Source organism: Myotis lucifugus, unplaced genomic scaffold (genome assembly GCF_000147115.1).
Source record: "Myotis lucifugus unplaced genomic scaffold, Myoluc2.0 scaffold_8, whole genome shotgun sequence".
Lineage (NCBI taxonomy): Eukaryota > Metazoa > Chordata > Mammalia > Chiroptera > Vespertilionidae > Myotis > Myotis lucifugus.
Window position 1 is genome coordinate 15,053,944 of NW_005871056.1, and position 14,621 is coordinate 15,068,564.

General features: G+C 47.2%; 1 protein-coding gene across 1 annotated transcript in view; it reads right to left on the minus strand.

The window, feature by feature from the left end:
• IRAK2 (interleukin 1 receptor associated kinase 2) overlaps positions 1-14,621 on the minus strand; it is a 59,440-nt gene that overhangs the window by 26,596 nt on the left and 18,223 nt on the right. Inside the window, exon 3 of the mRNA XM_023749428.1 lies at positions 4,192-4,338. Coding sequence (XP_023605196.1) covers positions 4,192-4,338 — 147 coding nt within the window. The remainder of the gene's footprint in view (positions 1-4,191; positions 4,339-14,621) is intronic.

Sequence of the window (14,621 nt, forward strand, 5' to 3'; positions counted from 1 at the left end):
GTTCTTTGGGCAGGGTTAATTATATATATATATATATTTATTTACTTATATATAGCCCCGCATTCATATATATTTTTTCCAGGATCCAATGTTCTCATGTACCACTGGGTACAGGCTCCACATTCTGGGAACTGCTGCCCCAGCCCAACTCGATCTCCCTCCTGCTTCTCCCCTCTCCCCGACCCAGCGCTGGCTTCTGAGCAGAGCTACACCCATAGTCCCTTGTCCTCTTCCTTTGCCCTGTGACTCCAAGGTCAGCACTGGCCTCACACAGCCAGAATTTTCTGGTCTGACTTGATGCCTGGGGTTCACTCTGGGGGCTGCACCAGGTCTCTTGGGTTGGGGGGGTCACTGAGGTCCACTCTTGTGACCTATGAGGAGAGGCTGAGTCTATGTATCCCTCTGGTTTTGTAAATAAACAGGAATGGGATTTGGGCCACTACTACAAGGCTGACACACCAGATAAGGACTAGCCCTTGCTTTGTAAATGCTCATGGAAGGACTGGGTCAGGGAAGACACTGGGCTACATAAATCTCATTTCAAAAACACTAAGAGTTAACCTTTAATGTGCCAAAACGTTTACAAAAAAACCAACCAAAAACACAACAACAAACATTTCCTATGAAAATCTTTCTAGAATGTCTGCTTTCCCAAACGGAATGCAGCAAATCCCGTCCTGCCGTGTGGCACCATTGTGGGCCTGAGTATAGAACACACGGCAGTGCTGGCATTTGGGGTCTTCTGTCCGCTGCCCTGTGGCTGGCAGTGGGTCTGCCTCTGCAGCCTCCCTGCCTCCTTTCTGTTTATCAGACAGAACTGGGCTCACGTCCTGCCTCTAACATGAACTTGGTGAGTTGCGCTTCACTTCTTCAGCTTCCTCAAATGTCAAAAGAGCAGTAACAGACCATTCCTATGGAGTTCTTGTGCAGATTAAAAGATATGACAGTTTTAAAGCACAAAGATCAGTCTCTGTCTGCTATGTATGTATGGAGCACCACGGCTGGTAAAACTGTGTAGAATAAGAGTAAATAAATTCTTATTGACAGCCCAGTGGCCTCTCCCACAGCAAAGGCTTTTTGAGTTATTTCAGCTACTCAGAGCCCTTTTATCTGGATTCTGGCTTTGAGAATTTGTTTAATCAAGTGCTCAGAACGTGTCTGTGGCTCACCTACTCAAGTATTTCCCTCTTCCACGTATCTCCCTCACTTCCTCCTCACCTACTGCAAGGGGGTTAGTATATACAGGGGTTAAGAGGTGGGCTCTGGCCCTGGACGGTGTGGCTCAGGTGGTTAGAGTGTCTTCCTGCACACCAAAGGTGGCAGGTTGGATCCTCTGGTTGAGGCATGAGGATCCTCTCTCTAAAATATCAAAATTTTTTTAATTAAAAAAAAAACAAAAGTGGGTTCTGGGCAACTCACCTGAGCTGAATCCTGACCCCACCACTCATTCAGCCAGGAAGCTCTGGCAGGTTATGCATCCTTCCCCAGTTACCACGGTGAGGGGTAGGAGCAACAGGGGCCCTCACCTCCCTGGCTGTCAGTGTGACTCACCAGGCAGTACCTAGAACAGTGGTTCTCAACCTGTGGGTCGCGACCCCTTTGGGGGTCGAACGACCCTTTCACAGGGGTCACCTAAGACCATCGGAAAACACATATATAATTACATATTGTTTTTGTGACTAATCACTATGCTTTAATTATGTTCAATTTCTAACAATGAAATTGGGGGTCACCACAACATGAGGAACTGTATTAAAGGGTCGCGGCATTAGGAAGGTTGAGAACCACTGACCTAGAACCTCCCGGCTGGTGTCTCCTGCACGTAATCTTTGTTCCCACTTACCATACCCTCCCCAGCCTTCGCTGCCTCCGCATTCTCCATTCCTACAAGATAATCAGCCTAAACTTTGGGGCCCAAAGGAAGTTTGGGGCTTTCCCAAGAGAGGACAAGCTTTGGGTTATTTGATGATTACTCTCTTATTTTCAGTTTGGGCAAAGATAAACAATCAACTTCCTGTCTCTGTCTATAGATTGTATTTATCATCTCCACCAGCCAGGGCACATGTGCTTCTGAGGGCCATTCAAGAAACTGAAGGGTGCAGAAGCTGGCAGAAACATGTCATGCTTGTGTTTGCAGTCACCTAGATAAGGAACAACTGGAGTGGCTACACCTGTCACCTCCTCCATCCTGACCAGCCCTCCCCTAGAATGTCCTTATTTTATTACCATGTTTCCTATTGACCATCAACTAGTATCACATTCGATTTATGACTATTTCCCCTTATCTTTAATTGCTGATCAAAGTTCTGCACTCTTTTTTTTTTTTTTCCCCTTTAGCTACAGGAAATAACTCAGACTCCTTGGCCTAGAATTAATTTTCCAGACTTGAACTATCTGGGGTGTCTGGAATGTTCCTAACATTGACGAACATTTAAAAAAAATTTTTTTTAGCCCTAGCCGGTTTGACTTAGTGGAAAGAATGTTGGCCTGCGGACTGAAAGGTCCCGGGTTCGATTCTGGTCCAGGGCACATACCTCAGTTGCAGGCTCCTCCCTGGCCCAGGCCCTGTCTGGGGCTCCTGTAGGAGGCAACTAATCAATGTGTTTCTCTAACATCAATATTTCTCTCTGTCTTTCCCTCTTCCACTCTCTAAAAATCAATAGAAAAATATCCTCAGGTGAAGACTAAAAAAAATAAAAAATAATAAAATAATTTTTAAAAAACTTTAATTGATTTTTGAGAGAAGGGAGAGGGAGAAACATAAATGTGATCAGCTGCCTCCTACACGCCCCCTACCGGGGATGGAGCCCACAACCCAGGCCTGTGCCCTGACCAGGAATCAAACCGGTAACTGACTGTGCCCTGGATGAGCCCAACCGAGCCACATCAGCCAGGGTGACATCAGCTAATATTTAATGAGCACTTACATGGGGCAAACCTGTGGTGTACGATTCGTTACCACAACATGATGATGTAGGTATTATTATTATGCCCATGTTATAGATGATAACACTGAGGCACAGAGAGGCTAAATAATTCTGTTAGAAAGTGGCAAAGTTGGAATTCAAATGCGGGTCTGCCTAATGCAAAAGCCTATGCATGCTCCTCTCAGTCCATGCTGCCCTTGGCTTCAGGATCCGCATTAGTGAACTGAGGCTTCATGGGTTTGGGATCTTTGGCTCACATTCGGGAGGCTGCAGGAGAAAGGAAGGGAGGCTGGACTCCAGGGGAGAGATGGTGACAATGGAGATGTGGGCGTGAGTAGCAATTCCCCTCAGGGAAGTTATAGCTGAGTCCTGCCATCATGGGGTAAACTGTCCCTGAGCCCTTTCCTGGGCTTTCTTTTCTTTAGCTACAGGAAATAACTCAGAATGGAGACAAATCTGAAGTGGTTTGAAAGGCTTCGGGATAGCAGTGTGTGCAGAGGTTAGGGACACAAGTGTTCAAATGACACTGCTCAGATGCTACTTCCTACTCATGTGACCGTAAGCAAATCACTTTCCTCTCGGTGCTTCAGGTGCCATAGAACAAAGCAAAAGATCTGTGACTGGCAAAGAGGACCCGGTGGCGGGGCATGTAGCGCCCACCACATGGCTGTGAAGGCCAGGCCCCGGGCCTGTGGGACACAGACAGAGAGGTCACTAGGCTCCGAATCCTGGAGCCGGCGTGCAGGGCCAGTCCGTGCGGGGGGCGTGGGAAACCACAGGTAAGATACTTGGGTCCCATGCACATGACCCTGGCGGGCTGTTTAACGCTCTGCACTCACAGTTTCTCATCGGTGGAATGGGACAATCACCAAGCTCACAGCTAAGAAGGATTAAATAAGTTAACATCATTGCAGTGCTTAGAACAGTGTCCGGCACACAGCCCTCATTCACTGAGTTCTTTCTTTCCATAAAAATGGTAAAGAACGGTATATTCTTTTATTATCTGACTTTTTTTATTTAATATATTGTCAGCATGTTTCCATGTATGCATACATATCCAAATCATTGTTAACAGCACTGTTATGTTAATACTGTTAACAGTATTATGTTAGGCTAACATGATTGCAATGACCTGCCATTAATTTTACCATTCCCACTGTTGTTTCTAATTTTCTGCCATTATATACTGAGCTGAATATCCTTATAGATAAATCATTTCCTTAAGTATTCTTTAAATTTAAAAATTTAACTTAATTAAAAATACCTGGGTCGGGAAGGGCAGCTGGCCTCACAGGCTGCCCCTTTTTCTGTTCATCCTCCGTGTTTCTTACAGAAGCTGCCCAGGGCCTTCCTGGCTTCTCGGCACCCGGGAAGTCTGGGACAGAAGGCCTGATTTCAGGAACTGGTTTCCCTGAAACAAGGTGGAAGGGAAGAAAGGTGTTATCATCCAGTGAAGTGGGACAGCCATCGGAGGCTGGTCTAGTCCAGGTTCTGCCTCGAACGCACAGCGTGCCCCAGCGAGTTCTCTCCCTCGGAGCCTCGGACGCTCTGTCTGTAAAATGTAGTGGTTGGTCAGGACAATCTCCTGTGATCGCTCCAGCTCTGACATTCTGAGTCAGAACACCTGGTTTCTAATCCTACTAGCTGTGCCCTGGCCAGGTGGCTCAGTTGGTTGGGGTGTCATCCTATACACGAAAAGGTTTCGGGCTCGATTCCCGGTCAGGGCACATACCACGGTTTCGGGTTTGATCCCCAGTCAGGGTGCATTCCAGAGGCAACTCATCGATGTTTCTCTCCCACATCAATGTTTCTCTCTCTCTCTCTCTCTCTCTCTCTCTCTCTCTCTCTTTCTCTCTCTCTCTCTCTCCCTTCCTTTCTCTAAAATAAATAAACATATCCTCAGGTGAGGATTTTAAAAAAATGTAATCCTACTAGTTGTGTGACAGACAAGTCACTTTTTTTAAAAAAAATATGTTTTTATTGATTTTTAGAGAGAGAGGAAAGGAGAGGGAGAAGGGAGAGATAGAAGCATTGGTCAGCTGCCTCCTGCACTCCCCCTACTGGGGATCAAGCCTGAAACCGGGTCATTTGTGCATGGGTAGATGCTCGACCACTAAGCAACACCAGCCGAGTAAAAAGTCACTTTCATTCCAAGGGCCTGTTTCCTCACCTATAAAAGGAAGATTGTGTTAATATCTGCTTGCCTACCTCACAGACTGTTGGGAGGGAAATATGAGAACACAGGCATGAAAGGGCTCTATAGCCCAGCTGGTGTGGCTCAGTGGTTGAACATCGACCTATGAACCATGAGGTAACGGTTCCATTCCTGGTCAGGGCACATGCCCAGGTTTCGGGCTCCATCCCCAGTGGGGGGCATGTAGGAGGCAGCCAATCAATGATTCTGTTTCATCATTGATGTTTCTTTCTCTTTCTGCCTTCCTCTCTCTGAAATCAATAAAAACATATTTGAAAGAAAAATGAAAGGGTTCTATAAATTATACATTTCCCTGAACACGTGGGGTAGTTAAATTATCCATCCTGCTAAGTCCCTAGTTGATCCCCTGAATATAAAAGTTCTGGCCAGTCCTACAGCTTCCCCTTCCACAAGCAGTGGGAACATATGCATCCTTCCCTGTTCTATAGACGGGGACTCTGAAAATAGCAGCTACGTCAACTGAGTACCAACACTGTGACACCCAGGCCCAGCTTTGCATACATCAAATCCGCACAAGGATTTTCCATTTTATCCCAGTTAGAGATGAGGAAACTGAGGCCTGGGCGGGTTAAGTGACTTCCCCAAGATCACACAGCTGGGCAGACAGGGCTGGCCAAAGGAGCCTGGGTGGAGGTCACCTGCCTTCTGTAATCACTTCCCCTTTGCATCGATTTGGGAAACCCCAAGGTACTGCCAGGGTGTCTACACTGGCTTCCACCCAGCTTCTCTATGTCAGGCAGCTTCCTCCATTGCTGCCCTGGTGTCATCTCTCCCCGCAGCCGCTGCCTCCAGCTCAGAGGCCTTCAGATCCCTCCCTGGCTGCATCTCACTAAAATACAGATCTGGCCTCATCACTCCTCTGCTGAAAGCCTTCATGACCCCATCATCCAGATAAAGAATATACTCTTCACCTGACTCCTGATAGCTCCCCATTGCCTCCAGATCAAATCCAAATTCTGCAGCCCTGCATGCATGGCCCCTCACTCTCTGGTGGTTTTCAGTAGACCCATATTTGGAAACCACAAAAATGGGGGCACCAAAGTCCCAGGGAAGGCTTCTGCCTTGTTAGCTCTCACACCTGCATCATCAGGTGGAGCTGAGGCAATCCCCCTCCAGCCTTTGAGTCCCCAGTAGCATCCATTCATTCCAAAGGTAAACTGTCTCTCTCTAAACAAAACTGATTGTTACCATGGAGCCAAAGCACCTCAAACACAAGCTTTGGGACTAGAACAATATTAATGGTGCCTAAATGCCTGGCACTACACTTGTATGGCACCAAGCAGGTTTATTTGACTTTCATGACAATCTCTGCTGGTCAACAATTATCTGCATTTGTTTTTTCTGAGCACATGGAGGCTCTCAGAGGCAAAATTATTTTCCCCTGAATCAAACAGCTGATAAGATTCAAACCTAGGACTGGTTTCACTGTCCCTTCCCATTGGTTAGGACAGAACTACTCAAATACCAAGGTCATTACCATCACCTGCAGATGGCACTGCCCTGGACCCCACTTGCTTAAAAAGCAGGAAAACAGGGTGGGAACTGAAGAAAGGCTCGAGGGAATGCACAGAAGTAACAAGAAGGCTGAATGGGGGATAAAAAGTGACTTTTTCTTTGACTGTCACTGATATAGTATTCTTTTAAATAAAACCAACTTATAAAAGAAGTAGCAGAGCTTAGCTGTTTAGAGTTCAGGCCCTGGAATGGAAACCAACCAGTTTTCATCATTTCCCAGTTGTGTTTACTCTGGACGACTTTCACCAGAACTAAGAGAAAACACTGCGTGTCAATGGCTTAGCTCAAAACACAGGAACCTCATTAAAACATTGGTTAGCTCTTCTACAGCCCACATAGTGAGTATAAAGAGTAGGGTGGGAGTCTTCATTTTCATCTAAATTGTTTACACTTTTTTTTAGTTTTAGTATATTTATTTTTTAATTATAGTAAAATACACATAACATAAATTTACCATCATATCCATTTTTAAGTGTTTAGTTCAGTGGCATTAAGTATATTCACGTTGTTGTGCAACTACCATCACCATCCATCTCCAGAAATTCTATCCCCATCAAACACTAACTCCCCATTCCCCCTCACGCAGCCCCTGGCAACCAACATCCTACTTTCTGTCTCTATGTATTTTACTACTCATTAATTTTTTTTTTTTTTAGTAAATGCGCTTCTATTTTATTTTATTCACCATATAATACCAGGCCTTAGGCACCTCTTCCTCTAGAGGGGTTCTACAGGTTCTTAAGTAAAACAGTTCATTAACTCAATTACCAACATAGCCATCGAGGGCATGAGAAACTACATCCTTCGAGGCTTCTCATAAACCAAGTCTGGGAGGCATTATGGAGAACTCCATCCAGCTTGAACAACCAGCCTGTCTGCTGGTTACCGACAACTCCTGGATATCATGTTTTTTTGTTTCATCCTCCCCGGAGGAAGGCAAAGGGGGAGAGAGAGAGAGAGAGAGAGAGAGAGAGAGAGAGAGAGGTGAGACAGAAACACTGGCTGCCTCCAGCATGAGCCCCAACCAGGGATCAAACCTTAAACCTGGGTATGTGCCTTGACTGGGAATCGAACCCGAGACCTTTTGGTAAATGGGACAACGCTCCAACCAACTGAGCCACACCAGCCAGGGCTCTGAGTATCTTCTTTTAAGTGAATATTAATGGTTTTGTTTTCATCTGCGTATCTGGTTATTTCATGAGCAAAGACATCAATAGGTTTGACAAGGACAAACACATGAACTTTTTCCTAGTGCCTATTCTAGTAAAATAATGCTTCTTAGCGTTCTTACACCACATCATCTGAGTGGGTTTCAGCTCCCAAATTAAATTACAAGCTGCTTGAGGGATAGAACTGTGCCTTTTATCTCTTTTGAATCCACCCCAATGTCCAGAATGATGCCCAGCACAGAGTAGGTGCTCAAGAAATGATGGTGATGGTCTTTGTTGGAAGTCAGAGAGTGGCTGAATCTCCTTAGGTGGCTCCATCTTCCGTCACCACCCCCATGCCAGACCCACGTGGAGTCTGGGAGGCAGAGGCCTTAGGACCTGGCCCTTCCTGCCCTTCTCTGGAGCAGCTTCCTCATCGCTCGGGAGGCAGCCGCCCCACTGCAGCCCAACCACTGCCACTGCCACGACGGACAACCAGTGTGCGTGGCAGCTGGGCTCCCTCACTTAATTTTTTAACTTGTGTGTTTTTCACACTTTAGTAGTAAATAAAAAGATGTTATGTGTATATCCATTGACGTGGAAAGGCGTTAATATATTGAGTGAACAAAAAAGGATACATATGTTACCAGTGTTTTGGTAAAATATGTGTAAAAATAGAGAAGACATCTATGTATGGAGAGAAAAAGAGCCTCAGAACATACACAAAATGTTAACAGTGGTTATTTCTAGGTGGTGTAATTATCAATAAATTTATACTCTGGGTTTGGGGAGGTTTTCATTTTTCAGTTTCTTCACATTATAGAATTTTTCAACAGTGATCATGGATTTGTTGCATAGGAAAGTATGTTTCTTTTTTTAAAAATAGTTTCATTGATTTCAGAGAGGGAGGGAGAGAGAAATAGAAACATCAATGATGAGAGAGAACCATTGATCGGCCACCTCCCGCACATACCCCACTGGGGATCGGGCCTGCAACCCGGCATGTGCCCTGACTGGGAATCAAACCATGACCGACGGTTCACAGGTCAACGCTCAACCAGAGGTGGGGGAGCATCACTGGCCGGGCAAAACGTATGTTTCTTAAGAAACAAAATCAATATGCAAGCTAACTAAATTAATGACTGAACTGAGTCTTCTGAACTAGAGTTACCAAAAACCGTGTGCCCTGGAAAATCCATCGGGCCCAGATTAGTAAGCAGGTGGTCACTAAATTCAGATCCAACTCACTTCTGACATTTGCTACCAAGTGTCTAAGGTGCACTGATATTTAGCAAGGAAGGAAACTGGGACGCGGGGAGGTGAGGAGACCCGCCTGAGGAGAAAACTAAACAAAGGGGCACTGAGGCAGGAAGGTGGGGTCCCCTCCCAGAACAAATGTGAAGAGGCAGGGCCGGGTCCCTGGAGAATACGCACTCCACATCTCCCCACCTGGGTCCTCAGGCATCTCAGAAGGGTGGCCATGGACCACACCGCCCTCTCTCCAACTCCCATCAGGTGGAGGCCCTTCTGGCCAAAACTGGGAGCCCAGAAGCTGGTTACTCACCAACGGCAGCCCTGCAGGCAGGACCCCTGGAATCACGGGGCTGTGTCTTAGGGAACACGGCTGCCTTCCCCAGGCAGGGAGAGCACAGTCCCTTGTACAAAACGCAGCAGTGAACCACCACCACGGTGAGTGCTGATTCACGAGTTGACTGATCCCGGGGGTGTACAGATATGGACACTGTGCCCCTGCCAGGAAGGGGCCACCCCATGCCACTTGGTGTCCTTGTGTCTATCTTCCCTGACAACTTTTAGAAGATGGCCTCTTTCCCGGCACCCTCCCTCCACAAACTGCCTAGGGTAGGATCCCATGTTCCTCAAAGGGCCACATGAGTGGCGTCCTCATACATCTGTGTATGCGGCAAAAAGGCAGAGGTGGCCCCAGCTCCCCTGGTGACCCCAGGCTGCCATTTCCTGCAGAGCCAGGCCACAAGAATAGGAGCTGCTCACCACTGCTTCAGCTTCCTGCAGGTCTCACCTGCACCCCTAACTGCCTGTGGCCCCAGAAGAAGCACTGTGCCCCTGTCAGAGGCCCGGCTGAGTCTGTCTCCAATCTGTCAAACTGGGGTAAGGGTGACCACCTGGCCCAACCTGAGCTCTGGGTCTATTCCTGTTGACTCTGTTCCCCTTTCTGCACAGGTCTTTTTGTCTCAGTCAAGACACATTTGCCAGAAACGCCCATTTCCCTGGTATGGCTGCCCACCCATTTATGGCTGCCCTCTATGGCCTCTTACCCATGGGGAATATAAAAGGCGTTATTGTGTTTTCATCCTAAGGAGAGTCCGGTTTCTCTCTTGTTTATCTTGTTCTTTCTCAGTGACTTGCAGTGGCCTACAGCTGGGAGTGGGGGGGCTCACACGGCAGAGATTTTAATGCCCTGTGGCTGAGCCTGTCAGCACCTTTCAGGCTGGCTCGTCACACTCCTCACACTCGTCACACTCGGAGGGCCACACCCACAGCGCTCAGCTGACAGGAGACAATCTGATGAGAGGTCTGGTTTCCTGTGAAACCCCCGTCTCCGCATGCTATGGGTTTTCAGATGTCTTTTAGATGCCGACAATAAATAAGATGTTTAAACACCTTCATTTCTACTCTTGAGTTGCTGCCACCTGATCTGATTTGGAAGGTACAGGGCAGGACTTTTCTTGCCTCCTTTCCCCCCACAGAAAGCAGAAGAGGGAGAAGGTGTGGCGCTCTGCCCTTCGTGCCTGGAAACCTGGTCTCTGATAGCCGAGCAGATACAACACCCACGCTACCCGGAGGGTACACCAGAGTGTCATGGAAATAAAAATAGAACCTCGAGGGCAAGACAGGGTAAAGGAGGCCCAAGTGTTCATGAGAAGGGGTGGTGATGAGCTTCAAATCTCACTTTGGGTTTCCTGTCTGTGAAGGCCAAGCTGGTTATATCATTACTATGACAGGAGAACCTCAGGCTTCCAGGACAACATTTTCCCCCTGGGATTATAGTCTCAAAAAGATTCCACACAAACTTGACTGCAGTATTAATCCAAAAATATAAATTGTGATTTAAAAAAAAAAAAATAGAACCGAGGTGCCCTGGCCAGTGTGGCTCAGCTGGTTGGGGCATTGTCCCGTATACCAAAAGGTCGACGGTTCAATTCCCAGTCAGGGCACATACTCAGATTGCAGGTTCAACCTCCCCCCTACCCATCAGAGTATGTATGGGAGGCAACCAATCAATGTTTCTCTCTTTGTCTCCCTCTCTCTTCCTCTCTCTCTGAAATCAATGAGAGCATGTCCTTGGGTGAGGATTTAAAAAAAAAAAAATAGTCCTAGCCAGTTTGGCTCATTGGAAAGAGCGTCTGCCTGCGAACCGAATGGTTCCGGTTTCGATTCCGGTCAAGGGCATGTACCTCGGTTGCAGGCTCCCTGGCCTGGGCCCTGGTCAGGGCTCATGCAGAAGGCAACCAATCGTTGTATTTCTCTCACATCAATATTCTCTCTATCTTTCCCTCTCTCTTCCACTCTCTATAAAAAATCAATGGGAAAATATCCTCAGATGAGAATAAAAAAAAAAGAAAAAATAGAACCAAGGCCTGCCCAGATAGCTCAGTTGGTTAAAGTGTTTCCCCAATACACCAAGGTTGTGGGTTCAATCCCCAGTCAGGGTACATACGAGAAGCAAGCAATGAATGCATAAATAAGCGAAACTACAAATTGATGTTTCTCGCCCTAGCTGGTTTGGCTTAGTGGATAGAGCGTCGGCCTGTGGACTGAAGGGTCCTGGGTTCGATTCCAGTCAAGGGCCCATGCCTGGGTTGTGGGCTAGATCCCCAATGGGGGGGCGTGCAGGAGGCAGCCAATCAGTGATTCTTTCTCATCATTGATGTTTCTATCTCTCCCTCTCCCTTCCTCTCTGAAATCAATAAAAATATTTTTTTAAAAAATTTAATGTTTCTCTCTCTCTCTGTCTCTCTCTCTCAAATCAATCAATCAATAAATAATTTTTAAAAGAACAGAACCGACAGTAAATGTGGGGGAGCTCCCATTTCCAGATCCAGGCTCTAAAATTCTTAGCTGTGTCCAAGAGCAAATTTCTTAATCCTCTGAGCATCATTTGTATTTTCTGTGGAGCCAGAATAAATAATATACGACTATCCCAGGACTTAGTGGGACAAGATATGTAAAGTGGTTGGTCCGAGGCCAGGGACAAACTATATATCAATGGTCATCCTCTGAACTCTGTCCTCTCTCCCGGCCTGAATGCAAACACACACACACACACACACACACAGACACACACACACACACACACACACACAAATCCTCTGATCCCCAAGTTAGGGTCTCTGAAGGAAGCATTTGGGGTGAACGACCATTTTCAACATTTCCGACATTTTAAACCCTCTAATGAAAAACTGTGACTCAGTGAGCCGTGGCTCAGTGGTGGGGGGCAGCACAATACAGGAGCCAGCCAGAGGAGAGATGGGACCTGCTTGTGCCTGCCTGCACCACTGGGGGCCAGCCTTGCCGCACACAGGAGGACAGGCAGCCAGGGGCCCTTCTCCCTGCTGGACCCTCAGGGACAGGGAGGGAATGCCAGTGATGGAAGTTACGGCTTTGGTGGCTGGGTGCTGAGGCTTAACTATCGGTTCTCAGACCAAGTACATCAGAGTCTGGATATTTCTGAAAGTTCCCTAGGTATTGAAGGTTGAGTTTCAGGTACCAGGGGGACAGAGGTGGGGGAGCAGAAGCGTCTCTCTCTGTCCGCTTTGAGGTTCACAGGTGATGGGCCTGCCTTCTTTTCCACGCTGCTTTGTGTTCTCAGGATATCCCACACTCTCTAAGGCGCATGCATCCCTAAGGCATCACTTACGCAGCACAGCCGAATGAACTCACGGCACTCCTGCATGCTTCCAACCAGTTGTGCAAGCCACGGTCAGGCTCGCTGGCAAGGGAAGCTTTCTAAGTCTCGTGGGACAAATGAGAGGAGAAGCTGTCCCCACACCTGAGAGCTGCCATGAGCAGGAGATAAGGCAGTGCTCCACCGTCATACGCTATTACTGTTACTTACTACTGTTACCATCATCCCTACCAATAAGTCTAGATCAGGCTTTGTCCTAGGTGCTCTCCTGTATTTAATTCCGATAACAGCTCTGGGGAAGAGGTCCAATTGCTCTCCCTGCTTTATACCTCAATGAAGCGAAACCTAGGACAGTTATTTTGTTTGTTTATGCCCCATTTCCCTCCGTTGAAAGGCTTATGCATGGTGGGCCCTTGGCAGGGGGGCCTGGGGTCTCCTCCCCGGCTGCCCAGGAACACTTAACACAACAGCAAACCCAGGCACCACACACGTGAGCAGAAGGGCCTCTAGCTGCTGACAAGGTCTTTCCCCTGTGGGCACACTCTGGAAATCCCCTCCTCCTTCACAGCCCCCACGTTAAACAGTGAGGTAATATTTATACATTTGTTTTTATTCTTCAGCTGACTCAGATGGTTGAAATGAACAAATGAAAGTGGTTCAGCCATAACTAAAGAACCCTGATGCTAATTGGCCATGCATAGCTTTCTAGGCCTTTTCTTTTCCTTTCCTACTCCTTGGGCTCACTCAACCCTCCTGGGTACTCAAAGTTCTGTCCCCCCTACACACACGCCACTCAAAATTACCAATTCAAACTAGAGACAAAATTAGGCAAATCTGAGGGCATGATCTGTTTTCCTTCTCTCTCTCTCTTTCTCTCTCTCCCCAATGGACCTGTACTGCAACAGCTGCTAAAATGACTCATCCTTCCCCATTCATTCATTTGTTATGTTAGGGACTAGGGATTTCATTTGTTATAAAAACTGACATGACCTTGCCATTAAGCTAGCTAAACAAGAGATATCTAATTATAAACTGGGATGAGTTTATATTTTTCAGAGGGGGGAAGGGAGACTTGATGCCATCTAGTGACCTACCCCAGTAAGGGTTAAGGTCAAGTGGGCCTGAGTTCCCATCCCGCACGTTACTCAATCTCTGAGCCTCAGTTTCCCCATTATAACACGGGGATAACAAGATTTGTGCGATAAGATGCTTTGCCGGGTATATCTTAGGTGCTAAATCCAAGTTATATTGCTAGAACCCAGACATACTTACTCCTAACCTGGGAGGTCTTGGCCCAATGCTACCAGCTCCACTGGCAAGCCCCTAGTGGCCATAGGGTCTGACTCCTCATGTTTGGTTCTTTTTAATCCTCACCTGAGGATATGTTTGCATTACTTTTAAAGAGTGTGGAAGGGAGGGGGAAACAAAACATCCGTTGTGAGAAAATCAATCGGCTGCCTCCCGCATGCTCCCACTCTTGTCCTGACCAGAGCTGGGGACCGAGCCTGCAACTGAGGTACTTGCTCTTGACTAGAATTTAACCTGGGACCCTTCAGTTTGCAGGCCGACACTTCATCCATTGCGCCAAACCGGCTGGGGCCCTATTCATGTTTCATTGTTCCCTGGTAGTTGGAAAGGGGCGGATGCTGGGAAAGCTTCCAAGAGAGCAAACACGAGCCCTGTCTGACCTTGCAACACCTCAGCCTCTTCGGGATAAAAAGAGTTCATTCTCTTGTTTTATTTTAGGCAGCAGCCAAAAATTCCCCACTCAGTGAGAGCTCAGCTCCAGGAAGGAAATGACTTTGAATGAGATGCCAAACCAAAAGTTAGAAGCTGTCAAGGTTGCACAACCAAGGAGAGACCACACCAAAATCAGGAAACTTAAGACTCCCAGGAGGAGGTAGCAGCAGATGAGAAGCTAAACTTTGGTC